Here is a 23867-nt window from a genome sequence, read left to right as displayed (position 1 = left end):
TACTCTTTAGAAATCTCTACTTTATATTGTGATTCAAATTTTCCGAGTTATTTTTTTTCGTAAACGTAAGATAATGCCTACTTTATGACAAATTTCACGTGAAAAAAGGGTCGGCCATTTTGCGTTGTAAAAGCAGACAGATGAGAGCCAAAATCTTCAAAAGTCATTGAAAGTATAGGCAAAGCACCAGGTCAAAGGAATATTGCGTTTTTTATTACATAAAACTCATACCAACGCAAAACCACCTGGATAAATTCAAAGATTTTTTAGGAAAAACGATATCTCGCGTGGCATTGAAAAATTGGTCGTGTTTTGGCCACTGTATCTCACTAAAGGGTCGTATATATGTAAAATGGCATATAAATCTATATATGGTAATGATTAATGAGTATTTACGCTAAGTTTCAAGTCTCTTTCCCCAGAAAGGTCATTTTGGACTTAATTCCAGCTTTTTCCGATTTCGGACCAGTGTGCGCCGGGTCGGAAGACGACCGGCCGCCGCGGCTGGCGTAAAGGTATTCGGCGCCCACGTCGACAACTATTGTGTATTCGGCAAGCTGAAACTACCAGGCCAAGGTATTAGAATGACATATCGGCTTTAAAAACTGCATTATTACATGAGTTTCATGATAGCGCTTACTGTCGGCAGATTGCTGGACCTACTAGCCTCGAAAGCTCTGTAACCTTAACTACTCGACTCTACATTCGTAATGCTACTCGTAACGCTCGAGCCGAGTACCAACTACTCGACTCGACTCTTCGATTACTCGCACATCCCAAGATATGTGTTTTGTTATTACGATTACGTAGCGCGAAAATTTGAATGACTTTTGGAAACGCGGTCGTATATAAATTTTTGGTTTGAAGTACTACTGGAATCGGAATCGATTATTCACTCTGGCAAGTACTCGTTTTCGATTCCGGTTCTTGGTCGAGAATCGAGGAATCGAACCGAACCATCACTAGTAGAAAGCCTTCTTCGTCTGCGCTATACTACTGACTTTTTCTTTCTTGCTTCTTCTATCGTTGGTAATTCGGCTTCTTAGGTAAAAAAAAAAAACTTTGTCACCCCTTGAAGCTTACGCTTCCCTACGTTAACGTTTTTCTTAGCCTCCTCTCTTATGCTACATACTAATATCTTAGTCTTCTTTCTGTTGATTTTCAGCTGATATCTGGCAATTTCCTTTCCATATATATGTGAAAACCTTCTTCAAATCCTTCTCTGTCTCGGTTATGACTGCTATGTCTTCAGCAAATCGCAGCATGCTATTTTTTTCCGTGGGTATTGACTCTCGAAGCTTTCTCCTTGATTTCATTGATGCGTTTCTCTATGCAAACATAAAAAATATGGGGAAGTGCCAATTGCAAATTAGTTAGCACCAATAATGAGTACCACCAAATAAGTAATATCTCGAGGTGTGAGAAGATAAGCCAAGTAAGATATTTGTCTGATCGAAATTCGCTTGTTTCTCAAAGTTAGTAATTTTACCTCAGGATTTTCTAAGAAATTATATGTTTTATATGTGAGGTACTAAAAAATGTTGAAAATTTTCTACTTCATGCAACTATAAATGTTTTATATGTGATCGCGTGATGTTCGTTAGGGTTGTATTTACCCTAGATTGTGTGCAATGGTGTTTTATTTTATGAATAATTTCCGAAACAAGCTATGCATTTCTACCATTTTGTAATATATTTTATTTTGTTGAGCAATAGTGTGATTATTTGCAGTCAATCCTTATTTCTGCCCAAAGAAGAAATTGGAGCTCGCAGAATTTCAGTCATACTATGGAGTGAATTGGAAGATATGTTAATTTTGTAGTGCTAAAGGGGAGGAAGGAATATGGGTTGCCTTACGCATTTCAGATGTGTAAAAAGTCCGGGCGTGCTTATGTTGACTATTTACTCTTCTCTTCATCTTCACTAATGGAGAGGTTACAACTCATGTCCGCTTAAAATGAAACGATAGCATCAATTTTCTGTACAACGGATATCTTTTTTTAAAACATGCTAAAAGCAACCGACACAGGCTTTAGTATGTAATGACATTAACAAGGTTAGGGTACTTCAAGGCAATGCATCTAGAGCATATCACTATATTGGTATGGTGTGCCTAATTTTTATGAAATTAACTCAAGACGTCCAAATTAGTCTTTTTGACTACCTCAAATTCAACGTTCACCATGATAATGGCTTTAACCTTACCACATCAACCATGGTCAGTTATCATCTTCTTTTAAGGCACACTTGGTAAATATTTTTCAACTTTTTATTGAAAAGCTAGTGATACTGTTTAATATTTAATGAACACGAAATATTTCCTCGGAGTGAAGTTCTATACGTTACTATACGCATGACCCTCAATGGTTCATTTGGGTAGAGAGTATGTCCGATATTGTTCGTTCCGATTCGCTCTCAATTTTTACCGCTCTTTATTTGAGGCGTCGCACTTTGTGTTGAGCAGGAGGCGTTCTTTGTCGGCTCAGGAATTTTCCCGCACTTAACCAACCTTCTGCCCGGGCGGCCTGCCCAACGGAAATCGATAAGTGATTTAATCGTAAATTTTTGGACGAGGGGCGTTTGCCACAGGGATCACCGAAGAAAATACTGACACAACCAATATCGCCGAATTTGGGCGCAAACACTGCTGAGCCTTAAAAACGAACTTGCTGATCATCTTGTGTGATATCAATTGAATGCCTACTCTTATGCTGGAATAGCGCACTAATGGTTATAAAACGGATTGCTTATATTTCTCATCTTACGAGGTTACCTGACCATACAAGTTCCAAAATAGTAATTACAGTAAATCAGTACATTTTAGTTTTATATTTTCAATATTATTTGCTAGTTTGGCTTAAAATTCGCGTATGTAACTCTCTAGCCCTCATGCACAGCTATCCTTTTCCAATGTCTTCATCAATGCTTTTTTCTTGGTTACAACAATAAACTAGTAATTTTCCGTTGTTCTTTTCTCTTTGTAGCCTTTTTGCCGTAACATTTAATATCTATATTTATCATACTTACATTTTAATACGCTTTATTTATATAATTTAATATACTATTTTTTGAGATTTTTAATTATAAGCTGGAAATACCAATTCTTTTTTAGATCGGCAAATATGTTTTGTAGTAAATTAAATGCTGCTATGAAATTTATAAGAGTTAATACGGTGCTGTCGAAAAAAGAAGTAGACCCATTATTTATTAATGATTTTTATTTATCTTCATTTCGCTGAAAGCAGCTTATGTAAGGGCTTTGCAGCGGTGGAATCTAACGGGAAGGAGGACGAAAACAAAATCCCACGATCTGGATAGAGGCAGCTGAACCAGTCGGGACTCAACATTGCGACATTCGGTTTGACAGGCGAGGACTTGCGCCGCTACAACACAGGCCGGCGAAACGACTTATAGATTACAGGGCCCCGTTTCTCTTGGTTAACTCACGGAAATGCCGATATAGTTTTGGTAGATTTTTTATTGCATGTACGCCGCAAGCAACCAAGTTTTCGCGTTCTTGAAGATCGCGCCAAAGTCGCAATGGTGATGAGATTGCCGTTCCATTGAGACCAATGACCCACTTCAACCAGCCAGTTTGCGATAAAACTTTGAGTTTCGGCTCATATGTTGGAGTTGTGGGTATGTGTTTGGCTTTGCAGGAGTAGGAAAGCAGTGTTTTGGAATGAGTATTTGCGCCCACATGTGTGTGGGTCATTCTACCAAAATTCGACCTTGGGTCTCCGATTTCGACCATATTTGGTAAATCGTCCTCATTTTATTTGAGAACGAAAACACCAAGACCTTTAAAATGAATCATTGCGTGCTGTTATATCTTCCTCAACTCTTTCAGTCCAGCGATATGGCGTCTAACGCAAGGAAGCTCTTGTAAAATTATAGTTTCACTGCGCTGATATATCTTGCAAACCGTTGCATGCTTCACAAAAAAATCTTTGGGAATATCGTTTTCTTATCAAATGAAAATGATTTTCCAATCGAGGTCGAAATAGGTGACCCTAGTGGCAACCACCTCGGCTGATTGATGCAGGCATATGTTTAAAAATGCTTATAATTAATATGTGAATTGCAATCTCACTACTCATTGCATGCTGCTGTGTTCATTTGAAAAACTGTCTTTAAATTGTTCATTGTTTTCGCGTGTGCTGAGTTTGAAGCGCAAACTTTCAATTTGACTGGCGTTTCATGTTAAATGGGTTCCTACTGAGTTTAGGTGGCCCTGCTGTCGTGCGTTTGCAGTTGAGTTGCGTACCCGGGGGGCCCGGGATCATTTCCCGCTTGGCCCAGTGCCTCCGAGGTCGCCCTCTACCGAGGACTCTTGTCGATGCGCTCATTATCGCTCTCATCTGCACCGACATGTCCCGACGGACTCTTCCCTCACATCCGCGCTTTGATTGTCTGCCTCTGCAATTGCGAAAAAAGCGGAAAGAGCTACTGGCTATTCGTGCGATTCGCTCCTCGTGCCATGATCGATGAGCCTATCGACTGAAGGCAAACATGTTAGCGTTTGTTAGGATTGAGGAATTGTGTTGTTTTTCATTTTGACAGCGTGCAACGTCCACGATCGAAGCTTTTGTTCTCGACTCATGTACATGCCATTTAATGAGGTTTATATTCATTCCTTATCGCGGTTTCTATCGAACACGATTCCATTGAAATTTAATAATGTACCCTCAATATTTTACACGCATATTTTTTCTTGGATTACCGCGTTACCTTTTGCGTGTCGTGTAATTAAATGTTTGAATGGAGATGGCGACCATAGGAGGTGGTAATTATCCTTTTTTTTTAAAAGTACTAATTCTAAATAGTGAGATTTTATTGGATGATTCTTAAATTTATGGCAAAATTACCGTTTTTAAATTCGGAGTTTTGAATTCAATGAAATGTGCTGCAATCAGACGCATAGGTCGGTTCATTGAATTTTCAAATTGACGAAATTCAATGCCATAATTTGAAATTTGTGAAATTTCGTGTGTATTACACATATATTAATTTTATTATTACTATTTCGAGGAAAACTTGGAATTTTTTTCCACGAATCGTTAATTTTATTTTGAATGCATGGCGTAACGAAATTAAATTCTTGAAACTTAAATTGTTAAGTTGAAAGTTCAATTAAATTGACTATTCCTCAACATGTGGGATTTAAGAGTAAAACAAAGTTTTTTTGGTGAACATCAGCCGAAGATATATATATAACTTGAACATTATCATTTTTTCGCTTTTTCACTTTTCAGTGTGTGATAAAAATACTCTCAAATCCAATAGATATCAGCTGCAATATAGCCTGCCCACCTACTTCGATTCCATTCAATTCACGGCTAACACTGCACATTTGGAAAATACCGATTTGGCGGAATCTACTTTCACGAGTCGTAGAATCTTCTCCCATATAATAGAATTACAGCGTGAGTTGTAGATATGCCTAACTGTGCGGTTTTTATCAATGAAAGATTCTCTAGGCCTCTTTTAGTTGTTTTCAATGGCAGAGGGATCGGCAGAGCCGTCATGCGTTCTAGTGCATTCTGCCGCTTTTACCGAATGAATTTCGTGGCAATGGCTTCTAACAAACCTTCACGTCGGATCGTAGGTGTATGCTCAATGTCATATTTTGCCAGTGAAAGGCATCTCCCAGTTGAATATGATTTCCCTTTGGATGCATGCGTGAACTCCCTTTCTTTTTTACTCAATTGTTTTGATTTTGCAATTGCCGTGTATTTGGATTTGGAGAGCGTTACAAAGGGAGTTAGTTGTACGATGATTCTAATTTTTGGTGGTTAGCTAAATGCTTTCCATACTACTGAGGTGAAATGCATACCTTGTATAGCTGTCGGATTTAATCATTCGATAAACTTACGTATTTATTGATTTTACACCTATCGGTATATCTTGCTATTTTCAATGGTACACAATGTGTTTTGAATTTCTACGACCTTGTATCCAGGTTTTTATTGCGTTTTTCAATAGTATTGCGCTGATATTTTTTGGAAGCGAAGAACTCGTGAAACTCACTATATTATTTACTTTTTGGCTGGGATAGATCAGAGTAATTGTCCTGACTTTTTCAGCGAAATAAAAGACCATCGTAATATTTACTTTGAACCCTTACGAAGTCCATAATGTGAATGTTGTGTTCAATTTCATCTATTTCCCTGCCAGTATGATCTGGCTTAGATGTACTACCATTTGCAAAAGTCTTGCAACAAATCGAGCGGCGCCACTTTCGCTCCACAAAGAATGTGCCCGGAAATTGTGTTTTTCGGGTGTATGCAACAATCCAATACTAGTCTAAATGGTTCAATGAATGGAGAACGGGTCATTGGGTGGGTGAGGTATTTTGTCATCCTTTTCAGTCTCGGGATTTGACCGCTTCCATTTAAGTGAAATTAATGTTCATGATATTCCCTCAAACACATTGTAGCATTTAATGCAGTGGGAAAGATCGAAGGTAATTCCTCGGAGAGATTTTAAAAAGTTGGTAGCTTGGCTCTTTTTGAGTGATCTTAGCTCTTTTCAGAGAGCTGGAAATCACGACTCGTTCACTGTGAACATGGCAGACTTTTGTTTACATCTATCGACTCGGGTTGATGTTTTAATACAATATCGAAGACATTAGATACGAGGCAGCTTTGAAATTCCCAGTGTTTCATCATATAAATATCTGAGCAAACACGTAAAATATGAATTAGTTAAGCTGATCGGCATTAATCGTTGCGTAAGTAAAAGCAGAGTTCTCCGACGTCCGTCATTCGGTAAAGATGTATTCCTTTCCACGTATTCCAAGTATGACGAGAAAAACTCAATTCCAGCTAATAGTCCCAATTTTAATGATTGTCGGATTTCAACAGGTATTGTTTGACAATATGTTCTACTGCTGAATTAGTATGATTGCGAATAATAACTCTACGCTGCTATGTCGTTACTGATTAGTTATCATATTTAGCTGCAATCTTTTTAATAATGCTGAGATGAATTGGGGATAAATTAGGATACCTACTTACTTAGCATCATAAATTAACTTCTTTACTTGCATTAAGTAGGTTATATAGTATTAGGAAATGTGTTTGTTGGCAATGTGTTTCATGTTTAGGGCAGGATTGAAATCGGTGGAACTGCAGCTCATTTCATAAAACCTTTGATGTCGAGTAAGAAGGACGTGAGCAAATCCTAACAGAATTTCTGTTTGTAATGAATGTATACGCTTGCATCATTAGAAATACAAATACCGAGTGAGAAACATAATAACAAATAATAATAACTTAAAAAGACGATACCATACCGAAGTCGCAGGCGACAACGTCATTATATTCCTATTGTATATACTAACCAGCCAAAACATAGAGTATGCGAAAGCCTATGTGCTCAAGTTATAATCATATAAACGAATAAAACAATAAGATACCGAGAAAGTGATTATTTCAATCAAAATTCGTTCAACTGAGAAGCACGTGAAAGCAGCTCAGTGTTACAATGATTACAAATATGAAAATCATCGCTAGGTGACCTTGATCTAGGAATAGCTCAGTGGATGAATATATGCCTGGCGTATGCAGGGACCCGCGTTTAAATCCCTCCCATGACCGATAATTTTTTTATCCTCCGCACAGCCGTATTTTATTTTCAAGTTTTTTTTTATATTTATGTTAAGAGGGTACCTGCTGTTGAATTTGAGCATTTTTTGCAACAATTTCTAATTTAAATGATCGTACGATGGGGATCATGCGTAGTTAGCGCGGTAGGACGAATAAATTGCGTTTCCTTGATGGACTAAGTAAATAAGGTATCAATTATCCTTTCACCACGGTGCACAGTGGGCTGAAATCGAAAAAAGCTGGACAAAACCTCGAAAATGGTTTTTTTGAATATGGAAGTTGAAACTTTGCACAGTTGTTGCCAACACATTAGTGCATTTTTTGACGCAAAATATTTTTCATAGGCTAATTTTTTATACAAAATACATAGCCTCAAAGTTGAACAAATTTGGCGCAAATTGTTCAACTTTGAGGCGGGGATTTTTGTCAGTTTAGGTAAATGAATTCCCTCCTCTATCCATTGTTACTGGCTAGTGACTACCAAATTCCCGAATGCAAACTTGAAACTCTGACAATTCCGTTCGTGCATTTTACCTCTTGGATGGGTAAAACGGCTCTATTAGCCTGCTTCTAACCTCAAGGACAAAATAGATTTTACAACCAGCCGACCAGCCCGCAGCTAGTTGGTATTTGCCCGTCCACCCTATGCGGTAGTCGCGAAAAGGGTCTTTTTATGACCCCACGTTGCTCGTGTGCGGTCCCTTTTACCTTTTTCGGAAATACCGTTTCTAGAAAGAAATGCATATATGAATATAGTTTTGAATATACAGTGACAGAGGTTAGTTTTGCTGTGGTGATTTTGGATGCACTCGGATACACGCGCTTTGGATATTGAGAACTCCGGGGAATCTCATCGGTTTTCTGCTTTAACTGCATTGGCGGTGTCAATCACTCATTCACCAGGAATCTATCATCCAAACTGGTAAGAGATTTTCATTTGTAGTTATTTATATTTGCCTCGTGCTATAAGCAATGTCCCTTTTTTATTACCATTAACGCCTCTAGAATTGACCCTTTCTTTAATTTTCATGTATGTTACTTGTTATTGGTAACTCGTTCGCCTGAAATGGAACCAGTGTTGAATTGAACAACAAATTTAAAGCAATTATAAAAATGTCTGGTCTCGAGGTAACTCGTCTACTCCTTCATAAAAAAGTTGTCAAATCCGGATGTAAATCCTTTGCGGAGAGAAATGAATTTTTAATGTAATATCTGACGAAAAAATAATTCTTCGGGTAAGTATATGCGATTAATAAGAGACCTGAGTTGTTGCATTATCTCAATAGACTCATTTTGATCCCATTATAATCTGGTGGACGCCCGGAAAAAAAATTGACAAAGTTAGCGAAAGAACTGAGAGGAGGAAGACTGTAAGTCTTAGATCTTCTCACTCGGCGGCAACTCTATCATTCGCAGCATTCAAATTCTACTCATTCAAATTTTTATAAGGATTTGAACGATACAATATGTGTATTGCACAGATTTCTGATGAACAGCAGTATTTGTGAAAGTAAAATAATTACAAATAAGTAGTTTGATTCGGTGTTCTTGGTCTGCGAATTCTCGGACGCGACCACCACCCCTTAATTTCCCATCTCCCTTCAGTTTCCTTCGCGTATTTAAGAAAAGTCTTTCTTCATCATTCGTCTTTTCTCTTGGTAGTTAACTAACTGGGTTAAACACAGTTCTTTGGAATCAGCAGGACACCATCTTGCAGTTTGAGAGGCGACTCAATAACGTCCCATGAAAATTCAGAATTTTGACGCAATGCCCCTGGCACACATCCCCACCCCATCCGCCCTCCCTCTTCGATTTCCCCCCCCCCCGCAATCTCAGCTCTCTCTCTCTCTCTCTCTCTCTCCCTCAACGAATAATCTCCACTTGGTCCCGCCCCCTCCCCCTTATCCCTAAACCCCCCCCACTATCCTGAAGCGCCTTGGAAGTCGCCTGTCGTGAGGCTCTCCCTTAATGTCTCCCCCGTGTCTGGAGCAATTTCGTCTAATCTCTTCTCTGCTCCCTATTATTATTACTCGATCCCTTTTTTTCCGCCATTAGTCGCCATTTCTGCTTCCCTTGCTCTCGTGCGACATTTAAAACCCTTCCGTAACCCCTCTCCTCATCCTCCCGTCTCCAATCTTCGATCTGCTCTTCCCCGTTCGAGGTCGAGCTTTGGTTCCTTCTCTCTATTTTGGGCTTAATTAAGTTGATGAATGATCTGCTGGCAGAAGGAACCCGCTCATTGTCCAATTAAAATAACCCTTAAGCAAGGCTTCAATAATAACTCCGTTCTCAGGATGAGGACAATTCCTGATTTTTGACGTTACTTTATTTTTTTCATCCACAAATTAGTTGCGAGGGAATGGAGACGTCTGTTATATTTATATTTAACTACTCCATCACGGAACTTCGATCCATTAAATATTGTTATTAGTATTAGGGAAAGCCTCTTTTCATATTTATCACCATGAAAAATCCATTTAACTGGTATTTTATTGCAATCAATAGGAAATGAATGTATGCAGATCTTTTGCCCTAACTTTACGAAAACAATTATTTTTATTAATTATACATTATTATATAGAAACGGTTGAATAGCATATGGAAAACTTTGAATGTGACTATCACCTTTAAAACATTTTTTGACCACCATCTGGAGATGTAGTGGAAAGTCGCGTAATAACACGTTAGTAATTTAACAGGTCTTAAAAAATAAGACAATTTTTGGACTGGTGACTTAATTAAAGTCAATTCAACCAACTCAGTCGTAATTTTATCATCTGACAAAATTACGTAGTTACTCCTTATCCATATCTAGTGCAGATGCGCAAGAAAACTTTATTTGTAGGCTTTTTACATCGATGTGGAGATGATTTTAACGTGCTGGGTGATATCCTTAGCATGGATTGAGTCTAGTATGACGACTTTTATCACGTCATTCAACATGATCGCTAATGATTATACCTCAGGAATACCTCTAATTAAGGTTTTTATGTGTCGAAATACACAAACATCTCCTAACAGCTTTAATATCCATGATAATACGCTGTTGAATCATTGTCTTTGATGCACCGGCTTACGGATAACATTGCAATGTAAAGCAGAAAGAAACAGAAAAATGAACGTAAACAAAATTAAAACGTTATCGCCATCACAAATAATAAAAACAAAATCATTTCTACCAACCTATCTTTTATGTAAGGCCTGTTTAAAAATCTTTAAAGTGATGAAATGGTTGTGAATTGGATGTGAAGGCTGGGCCAGACCAACCTACGCTGACGAGGAATTTACATCTACAGTTTAATGTACCACCATAGGAAATTACCGTAGCCGTAAACGCTTTGTGCATAAAAAGTATTAACTTGGTTTATGTAATTAAATTTTGGTTTGAATAGGAATGTTTATATTTATAGCAGAGAATATTGAATGATTAAGTTAGAGAAATAAATTTTCCATTCCAAATTTTGTAGTAAATATCCTTTAAGGTACACCAGAGTATCCTCACCCACCATTGTTATTTTTAAGGCATCATGAATTACCATATCCTTAGCTACCTTCCTAAAAGCGGGCTCGTAAATAGATGAAAATACAGTATTGGTACAGTATAATTGTGAAATACGCAAGTTCTTAAAAAGGCTACCATGTCTGTCGCCTAGGTCCTCCTCGCATGTCCAGGTTCATTTTATTAGAGCTGACGTTGGACTTGTGTCATCAAGATTAAGCCAGAGTTGCTGATCTGACGGTTTGTCCCTGTGATGGCATCTCCTGCCTCTTGGCTCACAATGGCCGCAGGAGCAGGTGAAAGGGCTTCCCACGAAAGGATGAGATGAGCCGCCGCCCGTGGACGGTGGAAATCGTAGGGAGGAGGGGTAGACGTGTGTGCGGGATATTGGGGAAGTTCTTTTCTCTGGAAATGGAGCAAGTCGGGGAGTGGTTAGCCGTGAAGTTGGACGCAGATGAGAAAGTGATTGAGAGGAGAAACGTGGAGCTTGTTAGAAAGGTGACAGTGGAAGTACGCTTCTGGGCTTGGGTGCGGAGGTGGGGGGTGGAAGGGGAAATGGAAGGGGGTTGGTCGCGCCGCCTGAATACACCCCTGCAGAGGCTATCTGTTATTGTCTTCATCCAAACAGAAAAACAGACTATACCGCCGATTTTTGATAAAATATTTGAAAAAGGTGAACCTGTGCTTCTGTCTAACGAATATTTTGTACATGGCTTACAATTGTATCAATTAAATGTTAAACTTGATCAATATTAGGGTTTTTTGAACAGATATCTTGGCATCTCATGAACCGATTAGGTTTTTTTGTTCGACAAATTCAATCTATTACCCTTTATATACCATAAGACCTTTCCCTTGGGCTACAACCTTGTCGCGGTGGAAAGGCTTGCGCGTTCCTATGACCCCTAGAGCTGCACTGGCGGGATTAATTCTAAATTATTCCCGGTAGGGCCACCCATGCCAGATAGGTCGAAGGGTAGGAGCCAGACGAAAGGTAGTCCACGTGATGGTGTCACGTAAAAAACACTGTTGGAATGGAAGTGGGAAACGCTACCAACTATCTCTTCCCTGAACACATGGAGTACAACCAAATGAGCCTCGGAATCTCATCGCCCGGGACCCGTCCGCAAAGGGCGGGTGTCGGGCACGGCAGCGAGGTCGGCAAGGTCCTCGGGGTCGCCAACATGCGAAATCCTTGCAGAGACTTATCATCATCACCATAAGCAGCAGCAGCAATGAAGAAAGAAGAAATGAAGACCAAGAAGATGGAGAAGAAGAAGTCGGCTGTAAATGTAGGGACGTGGAATGTGAGGACTATGATGAGGGCGGGGAAATTAGAAAATATCAAAAGGGAAATGGATAAAGGGAGGATAGACATCTTAGGATTATGCGAGGTGAGGTGGAGGGATGGGGGGGACTATTGGAGTGATGGGTATAGGGTTATATATAGTGGAGGGGAAGAAAGCCAGCGAGGGGTAGCATTAGTATTAAACGGGAAGATGGGTAAGCGTGTGGTAGGTATGGACCAGGTAAGCGATAGGATTCTGGTGGTAGAAATTGAGGCGCGGCCCGCCAACCTTGTGGTGGTCCAAGTTTACATGCCCACTAGCAATCATAGGGAGGAAGAAGTAGATGAGGTGTATGAACAGCTCGAGGAAATAATTAGAGACACACCGGGTAAGAAAAATCTGGTAGTGATGGGGGACTGGAACGCGTCAGTCGGGGAAGGTAGGGATGGAAACGAAATAGGAGAATTTGGATTAGGAATTCGAAACGACAGGGGCGAGAAAGTAGCAGAATTTTGCAAGAGAAACAAGTTATTCATCACAAACACGTGGTTCAAACATCATAAAGGGCGAAGGTACACATGGAAAAGTCCAGGGGATGTGGGGAGATATCAAATAGACTACATTATGGTAAGACAGAGGTTTAGGAATAGTGTGAAAAACTCGCGCAGCTTCCCAGCAGCAGATGCGGATTCATACCACAATTTAGTACTTATGAAATGCAATTTAAGATTCAAAAGGCTCATGAAAGGCAGGAGGGTGAGGAAATGGAATGTAGAAGCACTGAAGGGAAGTATGAGGAGAGAATATCAGGAACTAGTGGACACTAGTATACGGGAGATTGAAAGTACCAAGACGGTAGAGGAAAGATGGGATAATATAAAAACGGGAATAGTCAAAGCGGCGGAGAAGTCAATTGGTTACGTTGACAGTAGAAGGATAAAGAAGCCGTGGATAACGGAGGCAATGGTTAATGAAATGGAGGAGAGGAGGAAGTGGAAGAACGTGGACACAGAACAGGGCAAAAGAATGTATAGGGAATTGAATAATCGATTACGACGTGAAACTAAGAGGGCAAGGGAGGCTTGGTGGAAAAGACAGTGTGAGGAAATGAAAAAGTTCCAGAAGGATGGAGAAGTAGGCGCGTTGTACGCCAAAGTTAAGTCGCTATCGGGCGGTAAAAGAGGACAAGCCATGTCTAAAATTAAGGCTAATGATGGAAGGATGCTAACTGAGCGAGAAGAGGTACAGAGTAGATGGAAGGAATACGTGGAGGACCTGTATGACGGAATAAACAGACCAGAGAGACTGACTCTAGAGGAGGATAATCTTGGGCCGGAGATATTAGATTCGGAAATAGAGAGAGCACTTCGTGATATGAAGGCTAGGAAAGCAGTAGGCGTGGACAATATCCCGTGTGAGCTTCTGAAGAATCTAGGGAGGGAAGGCAAGAAAAGGTTTTCGAACTAGTGCGCATCTATGAGGAGGGATATTGGCCGGAAGATTTCGTGAAGACTGTTTTAATTCCGCTTCCGAAAAAGAAGAAAGCTGTGGAATGCGGAGATTATAGGACTATCAGCTTAATATCGCATGCGGCGAAAGTGGTGCTGAGGATATTGAACAGACGAATGGAGGCGAGGGCAAACGAATATTTGGGCGAAGATCAGTTTGGTTTCAGAAAAGGGAAGTCAACTTGTAATGCAATAGCAATAATGAGGTCCCTCGTCGAGAGGAACGTAGAATATGACCAGGACGTATATGCGTGTTTCGTGGTTTTTGAGAAAGCGTTTGATAGGGTGAACTGGGTAAAGTTGATGGATATTCTGAAGAGAATAGGTGTAGATTGGAGGGATAGACGACTGATTCGTAATCTGTATATGGCCCAGACTGCACAGGTGAGGGTAGCGGACGGAGAATCTGGGTGGGCAAGCATTGGCCGAGGTGTGAGGCAAGGCTGTCCTCTATCGCCGCTGCTCTTTAACGTGTACGCTGAGGAGATGGTAAGGGAAGCGTGGGATGAGTTAGAAGCTGGAATAAAAGTGGGAGGAATGATGTTCAAATCAGTGAGATTCGCGGATGATCAGGCGCTGATTAGCCAGTCAGCGAGGGGGCTTCAGGCTCTAGTGGATGCGTTATACGAGCGCTGCGTGGAGTATGGGATGAGGATTAATCACAAGAAAACTAAGGTTATGCGGTTTTGTAAAGCATCACGAGCGAGGAATGTGAGACTCAAGATAAAGGTGGGTGATGAAAAACTTGAGCAGGTTGAACAATTCAAGTATTTAGGCAGTAAGTTAGAGGAAAACGGATACAGTAGTAAGGACATCAGGAAGAGAATTGCATTAGCGAAGGAGGCGTTCATGAACAGGAAGGAGCTTCTAAGAGGATCGTTATGTAAGAGTTTAAAGAAAAGGTTAGTGAAGAGTTTGATCTGGAGTGTAGCTCTCTACGGTGCGGAAACGTGGACACTGAGGAAGGAAGACGAGAGAAGATTGGAGGCATTCGAGATGTGGGTATGGAGAAGAATGGAGAGGGTGAAATGGACGGAGAGGAAAAGGAATGACGAAGTGCTGGATATGGTTGGCGAGGAGAGACAGCTTTTAGAAGAGATACGGAGGAGACAGAAGATATGGATGGAGTTAGTGCTTAGCGGTGAGGGGATGTTGAAAATGGTGTTAGAGGGTAGAATGTTAGGGAAACGAGGGAGGGGAAGGAAAAGAATATGGTTTCTAGATAGATTGAAAGAGAGTAGGCCTTACTGTGAGTTAAAGAAGGCAGTGCTGGAAGGAAAGGGAGGCTCCCATATCACTTCTTGCGTACTCCATGGAAACCTACCTTAATCGGTAGAATACTATAATAATAATACCATAAGAAAGTACCATCATGTACTCAGTTACTGACGAAAAGCTACAAATTCAATAATCATGAGGCCATGCACGTCATTTTTCGTTCTACGCTCGATAAGAATCTTGACTAGCCTTTATCTCCCGTGTCTTTCCCCTCCACTCCCCAGTCCACCTTATTCTCTCGCCTCCCAAGACAGAGCGCCCGAAGGCTGGGAGGTGGGGGAAAACCTCTCTCCCCAGGTATCAAGTATCGTCTGCGCCCACTGAACGTCAGCCTTTCACCAGCCTTCGCAAACATTATTAGCTTTGTATTTTGTTTCTCAAGCCAAGGGGGCCGTGTGCAACAGTCGGCGGAATCACTGGAACACTTTTTCAGAGGCGGGTCGCTTTTAGTTTTTCGGTGAGAGCTATCGAGGAACAGTGTTCGTGCCCGTGATCTCCAGCGTGTGGGAAGGACGGTAATATGGAGGAATGTAAGAAGCATTACAGAAAAACAAGATATCGTAGAGGATACGTGAAAAAGAAAAGAGTCTACAATGTGCAGAATCTTACTCGGAGGAAAACATCGAAGCAAGGTACGTATCCAGTGTTATGTGTTCTTCTGATATGTACATTGCGTACGATGAAATGTCAAATCTCAACACGGATTCTAAGCGCGCTGTTTAAACGATTTAATCGGCGAGGCACATATATTTTATATTTTTAAATTTGTTACAGAAGAGCTTGAAAAGGAGTTTCAAGCATCGAAAGCAGACTCAACGGGCAAAAAAAATACCGAAAAAGAAAGGTAAGGTGAATAAATTTTCTACTTTCTCGTGCCTTGTTTGTGCCATCGTCACAAATGTATATTTCATCTTCGTAACTCATATTTTCCAGCATTTTGTTAAAAACTCACTATATTTAACAATTCACGCTAGGGATGCATATGCTGAGCCCGGATGCAATCATTTGCAGGAGAAATTCAATCAAGATGTGGCGGAAACCCCTTCGAATGATGAAGCCACAGGCGAGAAGGACGAAACTCAAAGTCCTGCAAGGTAGATGGCATTTATATTTTGCAAAGCATTTTCTTACTTATTTAAGCGAAGTTTTAGTTCTTTGTTCTCTCTCTTTCTATACTGAAAACTTGGTTGTTCATTCCACGTGATCATTACATTGCTTTTGAATGCAATTTTTCCACTGGATTCCAACTTCCGCTTCTTGATTTTGTAAAGGATTGCTCGGACTTGGTCGAACATCTTGTTTGCAACACATTTGAAATATATTACTTAGACGTTTCCATTTCTATTATTTTCCATTAAACTCATAATATTTAATTATTCACTCCAGGGATGCAAATGCTGAGCCCGGATGCAGCCATTGGCCGGAGAAATCCACAAAAAATGAGGCGGAAACCCCTTCAAATGATGAAGTCACGGGCGAGAAGGACGAAACCCGAAGTCCTGCAAGGTAGATGGCAACTTTTATTTTGCAAAGCATTTTCTTGCCGATTGAAGCGAAGTTCTCTCTCTCTTTCTATGCTGCAAACTCGGCAGTGCATTCCATCCGGTTTTGGCATTGATTTTTAATTCCATTTTTGCACCGGATTTCCTTTAAACTTCCGTTCCTCCATTGTTTCTGCAAATCATTAATTTTCTTGATTAGTCCATAAACCTTGGATGAAAATAAATGAGCTGTTACCTTCGTAAACTATTGGCATCAACTGATAACTCTAAATACCCATGCTCTCGTCTTTTCAGAACCACTTTTTTATCGCCCAATGCCGACAAGTCTTGTTACCAGCCCAAAGGAAGAAGAATTTTCGACATCGAGTATCTATTTCAATCTCTAAAAGAAATGGGAAATCATAAACCATTTGGTTGCACCGTGTCAGACATGGAGATCCTGGACGAAAGACGAAATGGATATTTTAGCTCATTTCGTTTTAAATGCAAAATATGTGGGATAGAAAAGACTCTATCCAATGAAAATCCAAACAGAGAGAAACTGCCGATCAATCAAGCCATGGTAAGTGGTAATCCATAGCATTGATTTAAATATGGGGGGGGGGGGGGTGAAGAATAGAAAGGGCAGGGTGAAAGAAAGGCCGCATGTCCTAGAACATGGAACTTGAATATAGAACATTTAACCCTATTATAGAATATATTCTTGAAATTGTTAATATCTTTACCTAAATTTTAGGTCACCAGCACGATATGTATTGGGCAAGGCTACTCTCAAATGGCAGAAATGAGTGCCGTGCTTGATATGCCATGTATGTCCAACTCAACGTACCAAAAGACTCAACAAATAATTTCATCCGCAGTCCATGATGTTGCATGGGACTTGATGAAAAAGGCCTCGGAGCAAGAGGCAGAGCTTGCTATTCAGGCTGGAGAGATTGATAAAAATGGTGTCCCGCTAATTACAGTAGTAGCAGATGGTTCATGGGGGAGAAGATCCTACAAGACCAACTATAATTCCTTGTCTGGCGTGGTTAGTAAAACGCTATACCATCATTTAATTATTTTCATGTATATTCATTTAAAACACGCAGACTTTTACTCATATGCATTGTTAAACTGTTTAGAGTATCGGGAACTTTATTAGAAAATATATAATTGACAAAGTATATATTAGTGCAAAATTATGGTTGGACGAGAGGAAGAGTTTTTATGATGCCCCAAGTGACTAGTTTAAGCTTTAAAATGCAGTGGCATATCACGGTAGAGTGAAAATATATATATTTTTTAACTTTTCCAGGCATGCATTGTTGGTTACAGGACAAAGAAAGTATTATTCATTGGTGTAAGGAACAAATATTGTTCTATATGTGCCAAGGCAGCCTCCAGTGGCAGGAGCAACCAGCCAAAAGAGCACCTTTGTTTCAAAAACTGGGCATCGTCATCTACGGCAATGGAGTCAGATATTATAGTGGAGGGATTTAAAAAAAGCATCGAGATGCATAATTTGAAGTACCACCGACTCATAGGTAATAATAATCCCTATTTCAATTTGACAAATAACGAGTTATGCCTTATAAGCGGCGTTATTGCATTTTTAATCAAGCATTGAATCCACGAGCTCTACCTATATGCTTCGTATCCATTTCGCTTCGCTTACTTTTTATTTCCCAAAGATTCCTATGCCCATTTTATTAATGATCATGGTTTTTCATTCCTTTATTTTCGTTTTCCTTCCCGAATTTGTACTTATGTTTTTATAAATTACTAGCTCTTCTTCCTTATCCCTAAATTAATTGGTATTTTCCTTTCAGGCGATGGAGACAGCAGCATTACGAAGAAGTTAGCAATCAATCTTCCTTATGGAATTGATTTCCCCGTTCAGAAAATTGAATGTGTAAATCATTTGCTGAGAAACTACTGCAATAGGATTCGTGTTATTATAAAAAAGACCAAAAATGAATTTGGGCGTATACCACCATTACTACGGAAGAGAGTAGGCGATAGGTTAATGCGCCTAAGGACCGCTGTAACTTCAGCTATTTTTTTTCGTTCCAATGAAAAATCACCAGAATCAGTAAAAAACTTGGAAAAAGATTTAAAAAATGGCCCATGCCATGTTTTTGGCGACCATTCCGGATGCGCAGAATACTTCTGCAAGGGTGCAAAGGAAGGGGAAATGAACTTAGTTCCCGAGCTGAAGGAAAAAAGAATTTGGGATGAATTAATGGCAGCAAATACCCTCCTCGTCCGCCATTCTCCTAGCCTTATTATGAACGTAACAAATAATTATGCAGAAACTTACAACGCCTATGTGGCAAAGTACATAGGAGGAAAAAGGGTCAATTTCGCCCTAAGAGGAGCATATCAGTTACGGTGTGAGGTTGCGGCTACGGCTTGCAACGTTGGGCCTAATATTCATTCCGTGATACACAAGAAAATTACGGATAAGAGTCCGGGTTATTTTACAAAAAGATTTGCCGTAAGTCGAAGCAGAGGATCGGAAATTAGGTGTAAGCGGCGATTGGAAATGCCACCTAACAGGAGTAAAAATTCAGAGTTGCAGGTCCAGATGAACATTACGGCCTAGTGGACAAAAGTTCTCCAATTGAAGATGACGAGAATTTAGAGGTAGACCAGGAGAAGAGTTTCTTAAGTCGTTGAGCCTAAACAACGCCGCAAGAAAGACATTAGAGGAAAGTACCCGCGAGCAGCGACGATGCGATATTTGGGTTGCGGAACGGTTGAAGAGGCTAACTGCCTCAAATTTCGGACGTGTGTGTAAATTACGCCCCAAAACGCCTCGCGCAAATACAGTGAAAAGTTTGCTTTACCCAGCCTTTAAAGGAAACAAAGTGACCGAGTACGGGGAGGTAAGCGAAGCAAAGGCTGTGGCTGACTTCGCACGCAAGAATGGTGAAAGAGTTAATCCATCAGGCCTCATTGTAGACGAGAAACTTCCTTTCCTCGCCGCATCACCTGATGGAATATTGCAGAATGGAGAAGGAATATTAGAGGTGAAATGCCCTTATTCTTGTAGAAATATGTCCCCGAGAGAAGCTATCGAGAAGAAAATAATCCAATATTGTGAATTGATTGAAGGAGAGCTCTCACTAAAAAGAAATAGCTGCTATTATTATCAAGTGCAAGGTCAGTTGCACATAGTAAAAAAAAATATTGCATTTTCCTGATCTGGAGCCCTCACGGAATGCTTTTTGAGAAAATTAATAAAGATGATGCTTTCTGGACTCACAATATGGAAGAAAAATTGAAAGATTTCTACATGGACCACCTACTTAGAGAAATAATACATCCTAGGTATCCTAAAAGATTAATGATTAAGTAATGTAATGATGTACGAGCAGATTTTTATGATTTCCGCTAAATAAAAGGCGACACCATGTACTAAAATTTTCTCGTGTTTAATTACATTGCAGCTATGTATCCACATTAACAACCCCAATAGAATTTCATGTGCATTGATGTAACTCAATCCAGTGATTTCCCCATTTCAGTATGCTATTAGCAATAAAAGATTGATTTTACGGAGTTAGCGTAATTTTTTTCAATGCATCTTCATAGTACTAAACAAAAAATGGCTCGGGGACCTATATTCAATTGGCTGTAAATGAGAAAAGGAGAAAATGTTTCTAAGTGAGCTATTCCCGTTACTACAGCACATTAGTCTTCAAGTGCTGTAAAAACGCAGCCAAATACATATCGTCTTCAATCACTTTAGAGTTTCAACTTTAGGAATGATTCAATACGTAAAGTTACGGCGAAAGCGACGGTCTTCTTATTAAAACGCCTTACTTCTTTAAATATGGTCAAAAATACGTCGTGTTTGGACTCATTCTTTTTTAGATTTTGTGCATTTATTTGATCTTCTACATTTATTGAGGTGCAACAATAACTGCGATAAGTTATTGTTTATCGCCCTAATGCCCACTAGGTGACTCATATTAGCAGCCTGACTTTTGATAAGGGGGGACATCGAAGCGAGCAGTCACTGAATGTCTTCTACTGGGGAGTGGTGGGAGGAAATTTGATGCTCCAAAAGAAATCTAATCCTATTGCTCTCATGTTACCTCATATTTTTTTCTCGTGGCGGGAGGGCCTTCTCACTGCTCCCATCCTCCAAATTCATCCTTCCCCTCCAGCTCCAAAACCCCCTTCCACTTTCGACAGAGGCGACACAAGCGGTGGCTCCTTGCGTTATAAAAACCGTTAAAAACGTAATTTCAAATCGCGGTCAACCCCCTTAGAGGAGAAAGAAAACCTTTGAAAAGATGACTGCATCGTTAGGATGAGAGTTAAGGCCAGGTAAAGAAGAGAGAAGAAGGAGATCGTGTCGTCAGGTCAATATCATATTGACTTTTGGATCTGAGTAGTGCTAAGCAAGAAAAATTCCTTTCAAAAAAGTCTACATTGCGGAAAACCAAAACAGAGGGGAGAATTAGGTACTGCAAAGGAAACAGCTTTATATTTTGGGACTGCCATTACTTGAATGAATCGTTTTAAGCTAGTCAATATTAGTCTTTGGTGTTAGGATTTAAAAAAATTAAGTTTTATGGTTACAGAAACTGAATCGTGATAACCAAAGAGCACAGCATTCATATAATGCAACACAATAACCGTGAGCAGTACGGGTTATCACTCCATAGCTCCCTAAGAAATGGTCCAAATTAGTCACTGCCTGAGTAAAGGTCGGTGTTGAAGGCAGGTGTTTCTATTTTAATAGGTTCCCTTCCCTTCAAAGAATTGCTTCAACGTTAAGGTTTCTGCAATGAAGGACTCCACATTGTCCTCTAGTGGACCATATTTTCTTATTTATATTTATATTTTGATTCATAAATGAGATGTTCCCATCATAAAATGTCCACTCCCATTTCCCGCCTTGCCATTACTTTCAATTTAGCGTCTGAAGGGGTTCATCTACTTCATTCGCTCTTACCACCTCTCTAGATTCTTCAGAGCGTTTCGATTGGGACACGAACCGTTCACTGAAAAGAGAGCACTTGTTTCTACGGTTTAGTTGTGCGATTGAGGTATCCTGAATATGGCTTCGTTTTTCATTCGTATTCCATAACTATTCTATTCCATTCCAAATAATTCCCTATTGTTTTATTTATATTTTATCCCTTTTGGGTTTTATATTTTATTCATTTTGGGAAAAGGTTATTACCTGTGTAACAAATACTTTGGAGTATTACTAGAAAATCATTTTAAGTGAATTCAAGTTATTAACCGTTAGACCCATATGCAAAGGAGAGGCAGACGTCGGCCTTGTCAGAAAGTGGCGCTTATTTATATAGTTTTGCATGGGTGGGAAAATGGAATAAGGGATGAGATAAAGGCAAATGTTTGGGAGAAGACTGGTGAGGGTCGCAGCGAGTATATGAGAGGATAGAGAACTCGGATGCTTTTCGTTAAAGAAGAGGTGGGGTGGAGGGTGGATGAGCTAGGATCTTGTGGGATGAATCTTTGGGATCGGGTTCTCTCACCAAACGAGGATTTCGGAGGCTGGACTTAGACTTGAGGATTAAGGAAAATCAGCAATTGGGGACGGAAAGATCAGCGTCAGTGAAGTGGGATGGAGCAAATACGACTCCTGTTAGGATTGCTTGGCTGATTAGAGCGTTAGACATTCAAAATGGAGAATTGTCAACATAAGTTCAACAGATGGTGAATTGAGTTATGTGGTGGAAGTTCGACATATTTGAATAAAAGTGCTACCTAAAATCTTTAATTAAAAAATGTCAATACGTTGGCTACTTTTTACAGTTTAGTCATCCATTTGCTGCACTTTCATTAGAACTTGAAGCATTGAAGTGAAGTGAATTATCTTTCCACCTATCATCGTTTTGAAATTTTGATATTATTAACTATGAGGCCCTCATTTTTATTAATTAACTTCTTAAGAATGGGTATCTTGCCTAATGCGGGTACCGGAGCTGGTTTTGAGAATACTTCGTATCTTTCAAAGGGAGGAAATTAGGCTCGAGAAAACTTTTTAACATGCATAGTCTCCTTGATCTCTGTCTTAATACGTGTCATATAGGTCTTTGAAAAGTCTATTTGGATGTGCATATTATATTACGTTAATCTGATTAAAATTTTGCTAAAACTTTCAATTAGTTTCCATCTGCTATATTTGGTAAACAGTTTCATTTTATCCATGATAAAAGAACACAAATGATAATTTCCACACTTTTTAATTTCAAAACTCAACAACCGACTATGGTTTCAAGGTCACCATGGAAATGACACAATGTTTTAAACCCATGGTCGGTTTATTGAGTTTCGGAATAAAAAAGGTGTGGACATTACCATTTGTGTTCTTTCATCATGGATACAACGCAATTCCACCAAATCTAGGTGGAAACGATTTTATGTTTTCGTTTTCTCTCTCTTCCAGTTCGGTCATCGCCCTCATTATGATATTTCTACCTCGTCTATCAATCACCGATGAATTTTTCGCAGCCATATAATTTTAATCACATTAATAATGACCTCATGACGGGTATGTTATGTCTTAAAAAAATAATTTCAATTTTCATTTCGTATTTTATTTCCATGCGTACAGCGTCTTAACGGTGTTCCTGATTTCAAATAGCATAGATTAAGAGTACGCTGTCTACTTTAAGTAACCATCGCTTGCAATTACTTTGTTTTTCCAGCCCTTAGTTACGAAGACTCATACATGGTGTTGCTTTCCTCCTCGAACGCTGCGTTTCTCCCTGTCGCAGGTTGCCCATACTTATGAAACGGCTTTTACACAATGAAAAATTCTGATGCTCAATAATTTATTTAATTGTTCAAAAACAGCTCTTGGGCATGTACATTAAATATAAAAGTTAAAATGGGCAGCATTAATTAACGTAAACAAAAAAAAGGAATGAAAAAATTAAGGATCGGGTGCATAGTGTTTGGAGCGGACTTTGAATGATGTTCGGAAGAGCATGGAGAGAAACAGGGAAGGAGAGGCAGACTCGAAATGGTGCTGAAAAAAGCAGCAAATCTTTAAAAATAAGTCGTCTCTGGGAGAGGAGATGATGGAATTAAGATTGTGGTAGTAGTTGGTTGTAACAGAAGCCAGGGGTGCTGATGTGAAGCTAAAAGTGTGGGAGTATTTCAAAGAATCGGTAATTACTTTACCCTACATGGCAATTAAAATGAAAGAA

General features: G+C 39.7%; 1 protein-coding gene across 1 annotated transcript; it reads left to right on the top strand.

Annotated features, from left to right (window-relative positions):
- Positions 1-15368: 15368 nt before the first annotated feature.
- On the top strand, positions 15369-20095 carry LOC124158081. Its single transcript, XM_046533257.1, has 8 exons — positions 15369-15816; positions 15959-16028; positions 16159-16278; positions 16571-16690; positions 16981-17248; positions 17423-17716; positions 17984-18212; positions 18498-20095. The coding sequence occupies exons 1-8, from the start codon at positions 15705-15707 to the stop codon at positions 19271-19273; spliced, it is 1989 nt and encodes a 662-aa protein (XP_046389213.1). The 5' UTR covers positions 15369-15704; the 3' UTR covers positions 19274-20095.
- Positions 20096-23867: the final 3772 nt, after the last annotated feature.

Source organism: Ischnura elegans, chromosome 4, assembly GCF_921293095.1.
Source record: "Ischnura elegans chromosome 4, ioIscEleg1.1, whole genome shotgun sequence".
Classification (NCBI taxonomy): Eukaryota; Metazoa; Arthropoda; class Insecta; order Odonata; family Coenagrionidae; genus Ischnura; species Ischnura elegans.
Note: the sequence above shows the minus strand (reverse complement) of the source record. Positions and strands in the feature narration are given on the sequence as shown.